Source organism: Enoplosus armatus, chromosome 9 (genome assembly GCF_043641665.1).
Source record: "Enoplosus armatus isolate fEnoArm2 chromosome 9, fEnoArm2.hap1, whole genome shotgun sequence".
Lineage (NCBI taxonomy): Eukaryota > Metazoa > Chordata > Actinopteri > Centrarchiformes > Enoplosidae > Enoplosus > Enoplosus armatus.
Genome location: NC_092188.1, coordinates 4780415 through 4798729, shown reverse-complemented (window position 1 = coordinate 4798729; position 18315 = coordinate 4780415). Strand labels below are relative to the sequence as shown.

At 41.0% G+C, this 18315-nt stretch overlaps 3 protein-coding genes across 3 annotated transcripts in view; 1 reads left to right on the top strand and 2 right to left on the bottom strand.

The window, feature by feature from the left end:
* Positions 1-5510, bottom strand: part of dnase2 (deoxyribonuclease II, lysosomal) — a 7396-nt gene extending 1886 nt beyond the window's left edge. The window contains exons 1-6 of the mRNA XM_070912252.1: positions 5410-5510; positions 3826-3923; positions 3500-3671; positions 2696-2798; positions 2157-2321; positions 104-322 (exon numbers count right to left, since the gene is read on the bottom strand). Coding sequence (XP_070768353.1) covers positions 104-322; positions 2157-2321; positions 2696-2798; positions 3500-3671; positions 3826-3923 — 757 coding nt within the window. The 5' untranslated portion in view covers positions 5410-5510. The remainder of the gene's footprint in view (positions 1-103; positions 323-2156; positions 2322-2695; positions 2799-3499; positions 3672-3825; positions 3924-5409) is intronic.
* On the top strand, positions 4695-18315 carry pbx2 (pre-B-cell leukemia homeobox 2). The gene is made up of 9 exons (XM_070912250.1): positions 4695-4706; positions 11273-11505; positions 12185-12258; positions 13182-13426; positions 14134-14324; positions 14583-14718; positions 14951-15092; positions 15575-15669; positions 17528-18315. Exons 1-9 carry the CDS (start codon positions 4695-4697, stop codon positions 17606-17608), a joined length of 1209 nt encoding a protein of 402 aa, XP_070768351.1. The 3' UTR covers positions 17609-18315.
* LOC139290466 (G-protein-signaling modulator 1) lies at positions 7443-9974 on the bottom strand. The gene is made up of 5 exons (XM_070912253.1): positions 9955-9974; positions 9275-9826; positions 8804-8969; positions 8306-8553; positions 7443-8107 (listed from the first exon to the last, which is right to left on the bottom strand). The coding sequence occupies exons 2-5, from the start codon at positions 9806-9808 to the stop codon at positions 7967-7969; spliced, it is 1089 nt and encodes a 362-aa protein (XP_070768354.1). The 5' UTR covers positions 9809-9826; positions 9955-9974; the 3' UTR covers positions 7443-7966.

Sequence of the window (18315 nt, the reverse complement as noted above, 5' to 3'; positions counted from 1 at the left end):
ATCACAAATTACCACTTGTCATGCTGTGAGCTGTCCTATTTACACCTGCAAAAGAACTCAAGGTCAAACTGACACAAGATGAACTGTGGCCAGAAAGTCATACCATTGTTAAAAGAGGCTCCTTTGGCAAAGCTGATGAAGTCGGTGCCGTCCTTTGAGGTCAGCGTCACGCTGCGATTGGACACAGTTTTGATGCGTGGAAATATGTGACCAGACTGATGTTTTTTCTCACAGACAGTGGCCAGCGTGGGCACCAGGGACGCCAAGGACTCTGGGACGTTGCAGTCGTACACATTAGGCTGATTGATCTGAAGCTGCTCTCCTGTGGTGCAAAACAAATTAGATTTAAGGCAAACGCTGCTAACAGCACTCCAGAATCACTTTATTGGTAAAGTACAATAAATGAGCAGCACAGTCTTGGTGACACTGCACTGCGACGGCAACTGTGCACAGCAACAGCTGATAGAGGGATAATATAACTATAAATACAGTGGAGGAATCTTACTGTTCACTGCAATGAGAATAATCCGTGTTATATGTTTTATTATGTCATTTTTCTTCCTTTCTTTCAACCTTCCTCCATCTACACCTACTTCAGATAGCTAGAAAGAAGCCTAGAAACTGACACCACGACGTGATGTTTTCTTTTTATGTAACTCATAAAGTAGAGTAACTCATGCAAACATACAAACTGTGCTAAAACTATCTTAATGTCACGTTTTCTGAGTTTGGTCAGTTATCTGGGGAAAGAAAAACCACAACATGTTCCAGGAAATGCTAACAAACGTCAATATCTTTTTTATTACAACATGCGAGTCATTCCTTTATTGGTCCGTATCATGCAAAAAATAAACCACTACACAATTTGTTGTTGTCAGTAACTAACACTGTACTTTAATTCTAACCTCAATATATTATGCACTTCTGCTATTGGATCGATTGCCATGAACTTGTGTACAGACATTCATGGAGCCCAGAAGACGAATCCTAATGACGTGATCCTCTGACGTTGCATATAGCGCTCATGAGGTTGACATTTGTTTCGTTTAGTTATAGTAGTGTCAAATCTCAGTTTCCCCTCATTAATGTGCAAATGTGTGCACGTGACGAGCCTGTGATCGCCGTCTGTTTGACAAAACATGTATACGCTGTGTATCGACGTCACCCGTGTACACTGTCACACTCTCATCATCCCAGCTGGAGAGGTAAGAATCTGACGGAGCAAAATGCAATGCCGCAGTCTCTATGGTAACATACCTCAATCTAATTACATTACCCCAGGCACTGCCATAGCAACTGTGCCAACTGCTGGGTCCGCCAGGGAACTGCACAGGCAGCTCGGTGACATGGTGATGACACCTGTTTATGCCGATCTTGGCTCAGGATTGTTGTTGTGTCAATACCTGACTGGTTTATTAAGTACTGGGTGACGACAAGACAATAATGAAGAAATCCCTTTCAAGACGAGACTGTAACTGTAACTAATAATTTACCAGCTAAACTAATAAACACAACTTGTGATTCAATGGCAGACATCAGTAGTAATTGTTATATCATTATATTGAACATAAGTGTTTTCCATTTCATGACAAAAAACATGACAAATATAAAGGGTTTCAGATGGATTATAATATTCTTGGGAACGCCTTAGAAACAGCATTTACGCCCTCATGGGAAACTAAGACTTGTTTTAACTAAGCAGCTCTTTAAGGCAGAGAAACACACCAATCAATAGCTGGGAAACTCCTAGATATTATATGTCATTGTAGGTTTAATAGACTTTGTCTTTACTGAAGAACTTCCATTATATAGGCAGGGGATTACATGATTGGCTGATAACTTCTAATTTTAATAAAAAGGTTGAATATATCAGCAAACCAACATATCATAATCTGACTTGTAATCTCGCAGACAAAAAAATGACCTTTATCACATATATAGATATGAGTTTGAATAGGAATTCCTTCTTAATTAAATCATAACAATATAATAGACAGAAGGCAGAGTAGGAATCCTTATTATTTATGAGGGCTGGGAGAGCTCTCATAATGTAATTGTAATCTAATACCATCGTCCATTTATACATAATTGCATGATGTTAACTGTATTTTTATAACAGCTCTCTGTGCTATACGGCCACATGGCAGGACTCTTACCGATGGTCTGGAAGCGGTCAAGCGGGTAGGTAACGCAGATGAAGTTTTGTCCGTTGGTCACACCAGTGCTGGGGTAATAATACCGTCCTGCCTGTCGTACCGGGGGGAAGTTGGGGGTGCTGTGGACCAACCAGAAGCCCTGATTTTTATCCAGCAGGACAACACCTGAAGAACAGAGATATTAAAATTGTCAGCAACACATTTTTTTAAACTTACAAAGTGTGCCGCACATTTTCAGTTCTATTCCAAAACTGTTCCATAAATTCACTTCATTAACACATGATTTTTTCAGTCCTAATCCTGATCCCATACAGGAAATAATTTATGGACGTCAACAATATAAAAGCTTGATTTAAGAAATCCTTAATTATATACAGGGTTGCGATTGAGTTTGATATTTATGCTTTGACATAATTCATACACTGTTGTTGGATGCATGATGCATTTGCCCATATGTGCTGATTTTGAGTACAAAGTCAAATCTCTTGCAGTCCATCTGGGCTATGCGAGTAATAGAGCTAGACTGCTGTGGTGTTCACCTTTTGTGTGCCCCCCTCTGCTTCCACTGTCGTCAGCCCATCTGTCACCAAAGTCCACGGGTGGCCTCTGGTCATTGTAAAGGATGTACGCTATCTCTGTGTTCTGCGAAGAGGAGATCATTTTTTTAATTTAAATTTTAAAAAAACCCAGGCACACATACACTTCAGTTGAAACTCAAAATAAAACAGCATAACATTGATAAGTTGAGGTATACAAACACATATGTTTACAATATTAGCTACAATGTTAGCTTTCCTGCAGCTGCTCGAAGAAACAGACCAAATGCATGTAAACGAACAAGCAAATTTCAGTTCTCATTCTGATCTAATAGTGTCAAGTGGTTATAGCAGATAAACTTCTGTAAAAAAAAAAAAAGCTTATCACTGCATTTGATTAGTCTGTCTATGAAACGAGAAGTCTCGAGACTGCAGCAAAAAAGCAGAAGCTGACAAAAATAAATGACATCTGCTGGTGTCTGGAAGAACCAACCAAGTATTTACTACTGAGAGTGCTCAGGCAAAAAGTACTTTTGTTACATTGTGAACATTAGAGAAAAGTGTATGCAAAGAAATCTAATATTATTAAGAGGAAGATCTATAACCACTATGGCAAAAATATAAATACTAAAATGGGTTCAAAGAAATGACATATTAATATCAAAACCCTGTCCCTGTGGACTTTGACACGTATAATAAATGGACGCTGACGTTCACTGGGGTCAAACAAAACTGAATTCACAACGTTCATACTCTGTATCTGTTCCATTTTTGTTTTAGACAAAAAGACGTCTGATGGAAGCAGACCTTTCCTTGTGAGTACAGTTGTCCGACTGTCCTGCCCAGAGCTCCCGCGGTGTCGTTCACTGTCCCCGTCCCATTAGTCCATCCTTCACTCCCTTTTTCCAGCAGTAAATACGTCTCACCCTGTTGGGGAGATTTTCTGCCATGCTCTTTAGGCAGCTTGTAAATATAGAACCTACCACAGAGAATGAGACAGTCCAAGAGAGAAAGACGTTTGTAAAGGCGTAAAGTAAATTATTGTTTCAATTTTCTAGTTCGCTTTCTTATGACAAACCATAAAGTGTACTTTTAAAAGCTTGCTTTGTCCAGGACTGTTATCAATGAATTACCAATCAACTGCATCTCCTTGGTCGTTGTAGCAGCTGATTGGTGAGGTGTTGCCCCCTAGTGGCACACAGAAGATCATCAGGGATATGACCAGAAGCATCTAAGAACAAGAGACAGACTTGTATGAATCATTACATATATATACAGTTACAAGGGCATTCAGGGTGTTGGTAAATGAAAGGATATAGGTTCACATTTAAAGGGTTATTAGTCGCTATAACTCTTCCTCCTGTTCACACAGGCTGCAAAGAGATCGCTTCCTAAATCAATTTTAATGCAAGTTATGGGGGACACAATCCACAGTCCTCGCTCTGTGGAAAAAAGCATTATAAATATCAGCTGAAGTTAATGGCCTCATATTGGCTTGAGCTGAAATTTATGGACAGTATGGACAGGAGGAACTGTTCAGCAATTAGCAGTGCTGTCGATGTCTGTGCACATTGTTGTAAGATTTGTGAAGAAATGCGAACCTATCCTTTAAAACCTGCAGAGGGAACTGAGGTTTTCGTGCACACTATAATGTATGAAGAGGTGGGTAACATTTACACTCTAAAAATATATATCGACCATAATCTATAGTTAGACCCTCCTCAACCCTGAAAGTGTTCTTACTTGCTGTAGTACTTTTACATTGCTGTTACAACTTTTACTAAGCTTTTTAAAAAAGTACTAATACAACAGTGCAGAAATATTGTGTTACATGTAAAAGTCCTGCATTCATAAAGAAAAAAAGTACTAGCAGCAAAGTTCCAAAGTAAAAGTACTCATAATGCACAATGACCCATTTCGGGGAAAAAAGATATATATGTATATATATATATATAAAATTGGATTATAATTATTGATGCATTAATGTGTAAGCATCACTTTAATGTTGCAGCCGGTAAAAATGAGGCTGATTTTTACTATTTCATATACTGCTGGGGAGCTTAGTCTAAAATACATCAGAATTTATTTGCTGACTGTATTTTGTATTAATAATGTTAATCTGCAAAGTCAATAGTAACTAAAGCTATCTAATAAATGTAGTGGAGTAAGAAGTACAATGTTTCCCTATGAAATGTAGTTAAGTAGAAGTATAAAGTAGCAGAAAATGTAAAGTCAAGTACAAGTACCTCAAAATTGTACTTAAATAAATGTACTTAGTTACATTCCACCACTAGTCCAGTGTCGGTGTACAAACATACATACATTATATATTGTATATGACAATAGAAAGACAATATGCGAAGGTTAATTGTGCCTTCCGTTTTTTAACACTGGATTCAGGGGCAGCATCTTGTGACACTCGTGAATATAAAAACAAATAAATGAAACGAAACGAAACACTGAGTATTAACTCATCTACAGCAGGCCGAAAAGAAGACATCATACAGCGAATCCCATCTGAAAGCCGACGCAAATCTAAACGACTAAAGCTAAAACTGAACTTCAGCTGACAGAAAACAAATCACAGTGGGCGAGTAACGTCAGACGAGCCGCAGCCGTTGGGCTTGTTGCTAACGTGGACTGTTTTAACCACGAAGGGAAAGAAAGCAAAGTCACTGAAAGCGCACTCTCGGTTGAACTGAACCGCTTGTACCCACCTCTGGTCAAGCGTGCTTTTCCTCGTTACGTTTACATTTATCTTGTTATCAGCGTGAATATCTACCGTAGTTTCCCAAATCAAGTTTCACCTTCATCTACATCCTTGTTTATGTCTGGGACAACAACAGCGGGAGAGGACAGTGACCTCATGCTGCCGGACATAACGAGCAGACACGGACGGGCCTCTTACGGGACAGTTACAACAATCAAAGAGACACAAGAAACACAAGCTGAGTAGTTTAAGGGTGTAAAATGTAAAACAACTGACAGAAACGTATGGTTAAACTCGGTATTAAATGCTCTGGTACTTCCTCGCTCCAGTCTTATCCTTCTCTCAAAGTCCTAGGTTTTAGTCGGTGACGTCACCCGGTGGGCGGGGCTGCATAGAAAAGGCAGTTCTCGCCAAATTAATTTTTAAAATAAATAAATAAATAAAATAGAAGTCTGGACTGCGTATAACATTATGTTTTCATTTACCATTTAAAAGTGTGTCCTTTCTATAAATGCAACAGCTATATTATTAAAGTTATTGAATCCAATATTGAATGTATAGTGCTGGCAGCGTGGAAAATCCTCTGAAACTCTTTGCAGCATGGAGAGACAGTAAACCTCCAGAGTACAGTTAGAGTGCAGGGTTAACTGAATGTTTTACAGACTTTAACTCTCCCATATCTGTTTGAGTAAAATACCTCAACGCCACACTGAAAGGAACTCTCAATCAGCCATCTAATATAAAAGATAATCATGGGAAACGCACGTAGACCTGGTGAATGTCTGCTCTTTGAAAGAAATCCAAGGCCATACAAGAGTATATTGACCCAACCCTGGTTTAAATACGTATTGCACACTTCCATCTTAAAAGTGGAACTTGAATCTGGTTAGTTGGCCAGCTGCTGTTTCTTCCTGTTTGACTCTTTCACAGTTTTGGTTAAAGTGAGGTTTCTGTTTTTGCTACATGCTTTTCTCCTTCTCCTCCTCCACTGTTCCTCTTCTTCTCGTTTGATGGTTTGGAGCAGAGGCAGAGAAAAGCATGTGACCGAATAATGACTGCGTCATCAAGAATGTGGAAATATATCATGACGTTTGACCTTTGATCTGAATTTTAAACTTTTTGATGAGTTAATTGATCTCCCTTTTTTTTATATTCAACAACAATACATTAACTTTAGAGGCTCTTCTGTTTGACACAGTGTGTTTTCTTCTTTTCATGTGATCACAGTGTTGCTATCACATATCACAAAATTGTGCTCTGTGTGAGGAAATGACACAGCGTCCTCTCTTTACCTCTAACCTCAGACTGACCAGGACTTCCTCAGAAAGCTTTGTTCTGAACTGAGTGAACTAAACACACACCAGAGGAGCTCAAAGGTTTCCAGGAGGCCACTTCTGGCTGGTGACATAGTGTGGCCCTGGATTATTACATGCTGCATTTATTTCAGGCCTATAGAAGCAAGTAGTTGGATCATGAGCTACCATGTAGCAGCAAATACTGTAAAGCAGTGTTTTTGACATTGAACTCCACAGTTATGTTTATGCATCAAACCTTCTTTGAGTCCCCTAATTAATATTAATATCCATTAAAATACACACATTAAATGTGTAAATCTCCTTTTTGCCTTTGGGGTGATGTGACCTTCAATAAAAATACAGGAACTTTGAAATAACACCTGTTTTCAGTCCATTCATTCTGTGAAACATTAACACCTTTATCTTATTTGTTCCCTAAATGGGACGTCACTACCTCGTCTCTTTCTATGTGAATGTTTTGATTTATGTGCAACGAGATGTTTTAAAAAGATTAGTCACTATCACAAGTTAGTGGGAATGTGACCTAGCAAGGGAATGATGATTAATGATGAATATAACAGAACAGGTTTTACACCTCCTTGTTAGCGTCACTACTGTGTGTTTGATATGCAAATATGACATAAAAATGACAGAATGCATGCTCTAAAGATATCCTCATTAGCGTGTGTTAAATCTCTTTTTCTCCTGACAACATTTTTGGTCAAATTGAATAAATGCAAATGGCTCAGATACAGGATTTGTTTATTTTCTGGAGGAGAATTATCCACATACAGTCAAGCACTGTGTGGCCTTGGAGTTATTATCTCCTCACCACCATCCATGGTGCGTTTCAGGTCCTTACAAATAAGGAGAAACAACTCCTTTTGACTGCCTCTTCCACATTAACAACAGGAACACACACAAAATCATTCAACCACTCATCGCAGACACTCAATTAAATCCAAAACTGGGCGAGATAAGAAAGCATATCTACTGATCCTATTTACTAGGAAAGAAAAAAGTACCGAACTAGCAGTAAACATCACAATCTCATCAGAAACGTCACTCAAGTCAAAAGCTCTGTTGCTCAAACAGTGGCATTTCTCCTACAATCTCAACAGCTTTAACACTGACCAACACTATCAAGAGGGATAGCAATTCCCTAGAATAAAGCATCATCAGGGTCGACAAAAAAACAGGAAAACAGACAATAAAGGCTACAATACTGGATGGCTCCCACTGTAGCCCCACAGTTTTTTGTTTTCCATCTCAGGTTTGCAGCATGCACGGTAATTCAGTCCTCTGCTCATCCATGCGCCCTCCCTGGACCCTCAGGAGCAGGGAGAAGAAGTCATCATCGTCCATGGGACCAGGAGCCCTGCTGCGCTGGTCCTCCAGCCTGCCCTGGGCCTGTGGGTGGAAGGTAAGAGGGTAAATAAAAGCGGGAAATTATTCTCCACTGAGGATGGAAAGACATTGAGGCCTTGCAAGATGTTTTCTGCTTTAACTGCGTTCTTGTGAGAACCTGACATAATTCTGAGAAACAAAGCCGATGACGTCTTATGTCATGACAAAAGCATCTAAAACAAACTAGTTCAGATTGCTTACTTGTGTTGTGAGGATCATATTATACAGATCCTCTTTGGGTACAGGCACAGGGACAGGCACGGGAACTGGCGCAGGCTTTTTCACAAAGGAGAGTTGTTTTATGCTGCCTCTGAAACTTCTGCCTTTTGGTTTTGGCGGTTGAGACCTTTCGAGCTGCGCCCTCTGGTCATCCAGCCGGCGAGCTTGAGCAGTGGCAACCAGATCAAAAAACTCCTCTTTCTGCAGCGAAGTCATGGATGAAAAGACGACTGTGGAAAAATGAGAGAAAGGAGCTTTGATGGTCAGATGGCGGGAGAGACTTGAAGTGGTCAAGGAGAAACGTGGAAACATAAGTAAGTCGCACAAGTTTCAAAACATTCTTGAGTCACAGAGTAAGGCTAGTTTCATGTTGTTTCAGCTTGATCAACATGAGTCAGCATCACTAAGTGGAAACAAATGCAAAAACCGCATCTCTTTCATCACTTAAACACTGAGTACAGCTTCTCCAAGCGCTCCCACCTCTGTTGGCCGGTTTAGTGGTGTTGGGCTCAGAGTGGCACCTCCGCCTCCTCATACCACTCTCCAGCCTGAAGGAGCAACGCTGGTCATTGAGCCGTCTCCCCTCCTGAAGGGTGCAGAGCAGCTCGTACAGTGCCTCCGGGAAGTCAGGGGTTAACCGGTGAGCCTGAGAAATCGCGGGTAGGTGGCAGAAAAAGAATGAGGGAGGGAGGAAAGGTTTTCTCAGTGAGTGGCACAGACTGTTTGTTGGCACAGCAAAAGAATTTGCTCACCTCCTACGTACTCCCACATGCTCTGTAACAAAATGATACCTGCTGTTTTTCCACCACGAGATTGCTTTTCTCGTAGACAACATGGTGGCTTGTTGGTAAAGTCAAGAACATTACAAACAAACACTTTGTTCACTGCATGGCCTGCTAACTGAGTTACTACTGAAGTAATCTTAAGGTAAAATAACAGCAGTCGACCAACCTTTTTTGGATCCTCTTCTTGGCTTTTTGTTCCTTCTGGTTGTTGCTCAGAGGAATTTATGTCCACTTGAGGGTCATTTGGGGAAGCCTTTTCATCCTCTGTGTCACTGGGTTTCTCAGGTTTTTCATTAATCCTCATCATCTCATGTGTCTGCCCTTCACTCTCCTTATCACCTCTGTTTTGTCCATCATTAATGTTCTGAGTTTCTTCTGGTTTATCATCTTCTTGTTTGTCCTTCTCATTCACAACAACCTCTCCTGTGTGGTCGTCCTCTGCGTTGGTTTGTTGTTTTTCCAAACTCTGCTCTTCTAAACGCATTTTACTCGCTATATCTTCTTCATTCTTGTCCTCTCCCGTGTGTTCCTCTTCCTCTTTCAGAGCCGACTCTCCGCTGAAGCCCTGCGCGATGGCAACTGAACTGCTCACTGCTCCTCTTTCAACGACACCCTCGGTTATGTCTCCCTCTTCGGTGATGACGAGACGTTCCAGCTGCCCCTCTTCAGCCATTTCGACTGTGATCTCCGTGCAGTCCATTAATCTTGATGTCAAACCCTGACAAGAAGATACACAGAAACAGGGGTTAGGTCAAAAAGCTTAGGTCAAAGACTTTGAGGACCCCATTGTTAATACGTCTGAGAAAAATACTCAGCAAAGAACACACATATCAACCCTGAAGTTACTTGGAATAGACATGAAGACTGCTATAGAGCAGCTGTGTCTTTCTCTTGCAAAGAAATGTATGTGAAACCAGTTTGGCAGGTTCTAGCATGTTGGCTAAACATGTTTAAGTTGAAAACCCAACAGTAAATCACATATTCCTTTCAGCTGTGTGACAACAAATGTGTGACACCAAATGATGGGAGGAGATGTCACTTTCTTATTGCTGATTGATGACTTCTGTTGTATACTTTGCCAAAGGTTTCACTGTAATTCTTGTTGACAGATATAATCGCATGTTTTGCCCCAAAAGTTACTTTGTGTACCAAACAGTGAATATAAATTCAGTAATTTCAGTCTTACCTTTATGTTTTGAACTTTGTCTCTTCAATGAATCATCTCTTGAAGCCACCACAGACGGCACGCAGCATTGTTGGCTTGTCCCTTGTCTTGTCACTATCTTTATGAAGAAAAAAAACAGCTATGAAGAGTTTCACATGTCAACGTGACAAGCTCTCACCCGTTCTGTCTGCCTTGCTACCTTCTCTCTCGTCTACTCTCTTCCTGTTCCTCTTACCACAGCCCACCCCTATTTATTCTGCCCACATCTGACAAGTCATGCTATTGTGAAATATTGCTGTCAAAAGCAGAAGAAACCAATGTCAAGCATTTGGTTAGTCCAGGTAGGGTCCCAATCAAAGGTTTTCATCATTCAAGATCAATTTAAAGCTGTCAAAGCAGCTGCTGCCTTAACTGCTGCTACTTTGATTATGACAGACCCAACTGCAACATGTTGAAACAGGCACACAGCTCTTCTCACACTGCTGTGGTTTTGGCACACATCCTGTTGACTCGCTGCTAAAACGAGAAGTAGAGTTAGACAAGTGAGAGAAGCTGTCTAAGTGAGATTATCACTTTAAACCACAGAAATTAAAAAGCAGCTACTTTAATCTGAAGGCCTCTGTTGATGCTTCTAACTAGGTTTAGCACTGTAGGCTGACAATAGACACATAATCAACATTTTATTTTGTTAGATGTTTTTTCTGTTAGTCCCTGACACACACACACACACTAACAGACACTTCCGCTTACTTAAAATGCAGGGGGTGCAGATGTTTTGTTGTTGTGGTCACTTTTAACCCAGCAGTGTAACCCCTCTCCCTCTGCTGCCACAGGAAAGCATTGTCTATCGCATGCTGAAGAGTGTTTACATGGCTTGTACCTTTTCCTGCCAATCGCTAGGGGACCCTGCTTTGTGCGATGCCTCGGATCAGGCTGTGCTGTGTGTGAGCACAGTTGGGCAGCAGTCGTCGCCACTGTGCGTCGCTGAAAATGTTGCAGCAGCAGCCTCTGACGGGCAACGGGCCCTCCAACGGCCGGGGACTCGGCATGAGTGGCCACCCCGGGATGCATGCGCTTAATTCGGTTCATCAAGCTTCCCAGCACCGGTCCGACGGAGGGGACTCGGGCCTCGAGGGCACAGAAAACGGACATGAACCCCGCAGAGATATTGGTGACATACTGCAGCAGATAATGACCATCACTGACCAAAGTTTGGACGAGGCACAAGCAAAGTTAGTGATAACTCAGATGTTTTATTCTTAAGGTTATTGACGTTGCAGCTGCTTTTTTTGTTTTGCCGCTTTGTCGACTCCGACTCGCAGTGGCAAAGTTTCCTGAACTTCAATCTATTGTTTAGATTATTTAGCAAGTAGCTAACTAATTAACTGACGACAGCTAACGAAAACAAAGTTGCTGTTGTTATAACCTGTTCAGATTCATGCGCTGTTACGTTAGCCGGTGTTTATTGTTTCTTTGCTGTCATTCACAAACAAGCATTTCTTTTAGCAGCGATGGTCTAAAACGTAACGTTAGCCACTGTTAGCTTGCTAGGCTGCGTTAACCAAGGCTAAGTAGCTACGGCTACAATATGTAGCTAACAGGTATTGCTAATTTAAACGTACGAACAGCATTTTCCTGCATGTTAGGACCTAATTACATGGTAAACAAATGAAAATACGAAGGAACTTACTGGCTAATATATACAGACAGCTTACCAGTGAACAGCTGCCTCCTTAGCTTTTAGCTAGTCAGAAGCTAACGTTTGCTAATTTAGCCGTTGTAAAGGTAGTTGGCCAGGCAATCATTTCATTTGTGTTTTTGTTTTGGTAAATTTGCATGTCGTCACTGTACCTCTGCTTACAGTTAGCCTGTTATGCTAGCTACAAGTCGATCTCTTTTCTTTGTGCACAGGAAACATGCACTCAACTGCCACCGAATGAAACCTGCATTATTCAGCGTCCTGTGCGAGATCAAGGAAAAAACTGGTAACGTTATTTACAAGAGTTTTGATGTTGTCACTGGTAGCCATCGTGCAATTAATTTTGAAACCCGCCTTGCTGAGATTCAGTGTGCTTTGTGGGCTCTTGGGTTTTTGCAGCGTTATTAGACTGTGTTGACATTTTGTCATAGGAAGCCAATAAAACCATAAACAAGCGTGCGCTCACGTCAAAGGATGTTTACTTGCAATGTCAGAAGATAAACTTAATTAGACAGCTGTTATCTAAAAAGTAATTTGGTATAAAAATAGATACAAATGACAACAGCTGGACAAACACACATACAATGCCTACATGGCAATACAATACATGTTATATGTTGCTGTTTGGTTTGATGACTGTACAGTTAAGCATAGTTCAACTCCTTGCAACAGTTTATGTTACAGAAAGATAAGATGGTGAGTAATGCCGCTAGATGTTTTCATGTATGCAATAAAAAATAATTTTATAGGATTCTATCCTTTATTGTTTGAAGGCATACATTCAAAAGCTGATTCCCTCAAAGACACTGTTAGAAGTTACAGTCACATTAGCTTTCAGTCCTGTGAAATTGCCCTGCACCCGAAAAAGGGTGTTCTGATGTTGGTAATAAATAAATATTGAGCAGAGTGCTGCACAGGACAAGGTGATGGCACATAGATTAAATGCTTGTCCACTTCCAAACGCAGTGCATCAGTGTTTCTACTGGTTGATCCTGCAAATTTGCTGGACAAAACTGAACAAAAGTCAACTCTGACTCACAAGTTTCACCAAAACAGGAAAAGCATGCATGATTGTACGTGTTTCTGTTGAAGTGGAGGGATTATTCGCAGGCTGGAAGTGTAATGTGACTGTACCTCAACACATTTACAGTCTTGTGTTGGTATTTCACCCACAAAACCAATAGACAGTGACATTTGTCTTATTGACAGGCCTGTCAATGAGGAACGCCCAGGAGGATGAGCCTCAGGATCCTCAGCTGGTGCGATTGGACAACATGCTGCTGGCTGAGGGTGTGGCGGGGCCGGAGAAAGGCGGAGGGGCTGCTGCTGCTGTGTCTGCCGCCACCAGCTCGGGAGGGATGTCGCCTGACAGCTCGCTCGAGCACTCCGACTACAAAAGCAAGTTGAGCCAGATTCGCAGTATCTACCACACTGAGCTGGAGAAGTATGAGCAGGTACCGTGTCGCAACAGGAGACGAGCGCTGACATTGCCCGTACACGCTTGCCTGTACTAAAGCTGCTCGCCAGAAGCGTAATCCATTGGCATGTTAGGTGTAGAGTTCAGTCACATAACTTTTCTTTGCCGGGGAATACACTTCTGTCCTTATGTTGCTGATCAAAACACTTCAGGTATAAGCTCCATATGTCTGTATGAGAAGAGGCATTTTAAGATTATTAGAGCAGCACATATTCCAACCTACACTGAAGCCCTAATGTGTGCTGTTATTCAAAACACCATTCAAACCTGTTGTGAAGTCCACCATTGTAATGATACTCATCTTATCAGCAAAGTACAATAAGTTCTTCCTGCAACATGAGTTAAAACCTTCAAATTGTGATCTGTTGAACTTGCTGCACATATAGTACATTAAACAACCTGTGCACAATAAAGTTGTATAGAGCTATGCTGCTTTATGGGTCATTCAAATGCTGAATTTGCCAGTGGGACATACCAGTAATGCAAAGAACTTTTAGTTATTACGCTTATACATGCTTACTAACAAAGAGTTGACGATTTTCAGAATGTTTTATTGTGACATGACATTTTCTTCTCAGAAATAAAATAAAATGCCATGTTGCAAACTGAATTGATAAACCTAGCTGAATTGCTTTGCACATTTCTGTCCTTCACTGTCCGTCGTCTTATGCCTCCGCTACCCAGGCATGCACTGAGTTCACTACCCATGTGATGAACCTGCTGAGGGAGCAGTCGCGTACACGGCCCGTGACCCCGCGCGAGATTGAGCGCATGGTGGCCATCATCCACCGCAAGTTCAGCACGATCCAGACCCAGCTGAAGCAGAGCACTTGTGAGGCAGTCATGATCCTGAGGTCCCGCTTCCTTGATGCCAGGTAGGCGTGTGTGGTGGTGGTGGTTGTGGTTGTTTTTATTGTTGTCTCAAGTACTCAAATCTGTGGGCTTGTACTGTGGCTCTGAAAAAGTTGCACCGTGGCCCTTTTTCTCAACTGTTATCGTTTCAAATGGTGAATGAGAGTCACTGCAATAAAACAAAATACTCATGAATAGTAACAAAAATGTAATTAATAGCAAAGAAAAGGGAGAGACTTTTTTCTTTTTGCAGTACATAGCGCCTGTTTGTGTCTCATTAGGCGCAAAAGACGCAACTTCAGCAAACAGGCCACGGAGGTCCTGAATGAATATTTCTACTCCCACCTGTCCAACCCTTACCCCAGCGAAGAAGCCAAAGAGGAACTCGCCAAACAGTGTGGAATAACCATGTCTCAGGTAAACCACTGACTCTACTTTAAGGAACAAATGGCAACGGAAAGGTTGAGGTTTTTTTTTTTGATGATCTGACGAGATCTAAGATGGACGTTCAATGTTTCTAAAGCTGTGTGTGATTTAGATTTAGTCTATAATACCTCTGCTGCTCAGGGTTGATCAGTTGCTCTCTAAAATGCGTTCATTTTAATGAAATGCACTCTGAGCCTTGTGTTCTTTCTGTTTCTTCTGCCAGGTCTCCAACTGGTTTGGCAACAAGAGAATCCGCTACAAGAAAAACATTGGCAAGTTCCAAGAGGAGGCCAACCTTTATGCCATGAAGACAGCCTTGGGAGTCAGACAGGGCGACGATTCCCCGCACACTCCCAACTCCACAGGTACCAAAAGAGAATGAAACATACAGTATGCCTTGAGGTGGGGAAATATATTGTTTTCTGCCGCCCTTTTCCACCTCAGTTTGTCCCAGTCCCAGAACCTACGCAATTTATAACCTGAGGCGACGGAAACTGAAAATGTTTGGTGTCAGGCGTTGAAGAAGCACATAGTAAACAAAGACAATTTGCAGTCACAGCAGTAATGCCAATTTTTTTTTATGTGTTTGAACTTGTCTACAATTATCTTTGCTTTAGTTTTTTTCTTTTATACAGTATTGATGTTTTTTCACTGCTCTGTGGCTGCTAGCCTCACTTTTTCTACTGACTTGGATTAGATTAGAGGATTGATTTTTGCATGTTGTAGTTTGTAATATTCCACCCTAAACTGCTACGACACTGACATTTTAAAAGAAGGACAGTTAATGTAAAACAGGTTTATTACTATTAAGTACTGAGGTTCCTGTCCTGTTTTTGTCCTTCTTTAGGGTCTGGGTCCTTCTCTCTGTCCGGGTCAGCTGACCTGTTCCTCGGGGTTCCACCTGTGAACGGCGAGCAGTCTGCTTACCCAGTGGGCATTCAGGTACTTTATACCACTTATGAAGTAGTCACACACATGTTTAAATGATAAGGCTGGTGACAATTTGTATTTTTCTTTCTGTCTACAAATCCCATGAAACATCCATTGAGCTCCATTGTTGTCCAAAAACTTTTCAAAATCAAGTTCCTACATAATGATGAACACACACTCTGTAGTGTATTTGGAGTTGATCCCACATACACTGTTCCTGCTGCCTTGAAAACTCACAAGATCACCAATGTGTATAATCTCCAACAAATGTGCTATTTACTCCTGTTTGAGTGACATTTGCTAAAAACTACAATGTCCAGCTGTTTATAGTGCTTTTCTTTTAAAAAAACAAACTATATCTTCCGTAGAAACCATGGTTCTTGGGACTGAGAGCCACAGACAGGTTGAAAAGTTGAAAGGTTTTGAGAGACGGACTAATGAATTGTTGGTTTTGGTCTTTTCATGGGATTTGTTGATGAAAAGAAATGTATAGAATAATTCCAGCCTTTCCTTAAAGTGGCAATAGACAAGTTTTTTGCTTTAACTTTAATCATTATGAAGTAAGTGTTGATTGCACAATGTAATGGCTACATGATAATGACACTAATCTGCGTTTAGATTGGTTCCCTATAAACCTCACTTTCACTGCGCTGTTCTGTCTGCCACCGGGTACGATCTCCCGGGAAAATGAAGGATCGATTTACGGCATCAATCACTGCAAGCAAAACAGAGAGAGGATATCACTTTTACCGCTTTCTTTATACATCTTTACATAAGCTGTTGTAAACTTGTGTAATTGTTTTAATTAAGTTCTTTAAAAAAAGAAAAGAAGACAGGGCTTATGTTTTCCCCGGTAGCTGCGGTAGCTATGTAGCCCATGTAGCTGAAATTGCAGGCGGTGGAACCGGAGTAATTGTGGAAACTCTACCCTGCAAAATAAAAAGAGCCCCGTTGACGAGGGAGAGTGACAGAGGTAAAACAAGAGTAAACCTTGAACGGGCATTCACTTTAATGGAGAGAGCTCCGGGACTTGGGAGGGTTACAAACCGACATTCAGTTGGCTTTCTTTCTACTAGATTAATTAAGTAGCAAAACCTGCCTACTTATTAATATCACCGGGTGTTTAACTCTGCCTTTATCAGAGCACATTTGTTTCTTGCTTTGGGCAGTAGCCAGGCTGCTAGCTGTAGCTACTTGCTTGCGTGAAGCAATACTCAAACTATGTTATTACTCAATATACAATAATGACAATTTTACCTCTTCAGTGAACATGCTTCTCTCTTATCTCTTATTTCCAAAGTGGTGGGGGTCGTTTCTTCACGGAAATTTGTAAACAAATACAGTGTGTCGCTAGGGGTTGAAAAGTTGTCTATTGCCACTTTTAAGTTTTCAGATTGATTTCCTTACAGTTGAAGCCTGCTTGAGTTTGCCAAAGTCAACATTGTAAATGCAGTTTTGATTAGGGACTCTTCAGAAGACGCTTCTTGATGGCATTGGCGTGTTAAAGTGGCTGCTGAACAACTGAATTGTTAATCCAAAAACAAACCAAATTCATTTTTTTCAGCACCGAGCTCTCGGCAAAGACGAGTTGCTGTCAGCTGCATCACCTCGAAATGTAACATAACTTTGATAAAACCAAACCAAACGTGGTGTTTATTGTGAAGGATTATCTATCTCAAATTAGTTTCAAGACTTTTGGAAATTATTTTCACACATGAACTGTGACAGTTGCTACCCAGAAAATATAAAATCAATCCAAAACATCCCGAGATTCTGTAGAATAGCTGAGAATAATGCAATAATAAACAAATTACTATGCAGACGTTAGTGTCTCTAACACCTTTTTGTTGTTTTTCTTTCGATTTCTCAGGCTAACGGAAATTGGCCGGGACGAAACTCGCCCCCGTCCGGCACCTCCCCCCACAGCGACCACTCGGAAAACTCTGACTGATGAGCTCTGGCACAGAACGACGGAAAAGACAGAAAGAATGATATCACACTTCCCACTTGGCTGCAGTTGTTTTTGTACGTTGTTTGTTTGGTTTGATTATTTTAAATGTACACTGCTTTTTTTTTTTTTTTTTTTCTTACTGCTCAGCGTAGGTCATTATTATGTTTGTATGATTCGCTGAGTGCACAGATGGTAGGGTGGACATGTGTGTGTGTGTGTGTTGTGTGCATGCAGGTGTGGTTTTATTATCGGGGTTGTTGGGTTTGTTTTCCACTACTTTTGACATGTTACTGAGGTGTGTTTGTGGTTGGGAAGGGGAGGGGGGTGGACTGCATTATCATTGTTTTTAGCACACTATATCATTATTATTATTATTAATATTATTATTAATATTATTGCTGTTTTATTATTAGTGCTACGACTATTTTCATTTTAACAGCTCGGAAAGAGAGAATGCATTTAGTGAATGAGAGGGCAATAGAGAAAAATCCAAAGATTTTGTGTGTTTGTTTCTCTGTTTTGTTTGTTTTTTGTTTTTTTTTCTACCGGGCTCATGTGTCCCTGTACAGTGAATGAGGCGTGCCTGAGTCCATATTAATGGTTTTGAATGAGTGTATGAACAGTGCTGTCTTTTTTTTTTCTGTACAGTGAAACACCTGTATTCTCTCTACCTCTTTTACAATAAAGACTCTCTGTATTCACAACCA

What these genes read in the sequence shown, in the direction of transcription:
- pbx2 (XM_070912250.1), top strand. An exon ending in CGAGATCAAGGAAAAAACTG is followed by an intron (nt 12,259 to 13,181) that starts GTAACGTTATTT and finishes TCTTATTGACAG; the next exon opens with GCCTGTCAATGAGGAACGCC. An exon ending in GTGGAATAACCATGTCTCAG is followed by an intron (nt 14,719 to 14,950) that starts GTAAACCACTGA and finishes TTCTTCTGCCAG; the next exon opens with GTCTCCAACTGGTTTGGCAA.
- LOC139290466 (XM_070912253.1), bottom strand. Translation starts at nt 9,808, where the DNA reads ATGGACTGCACGGAGATCACAGTCGAAATGGCTGAAGAGGGGCAGCTG. An exon ending in AAGAAGAGGATCCAAAAAAG is followed by an intron (nt 8,970 to 9,274) that starts GTTGGTCGACTG and finishes GCGATTTCTCAG; the next exon opens with GCTCACCGGTTAACCCCTGA. An exon ending in ATATGATCCTCACAACACAA is followed by an intron (nt 8,108 to 8,305) that starts GTAAGCAATCTG and finishes TTCCACCCACAG; the next exon opens with GCCCAGGGCAGGCTGGAGGA.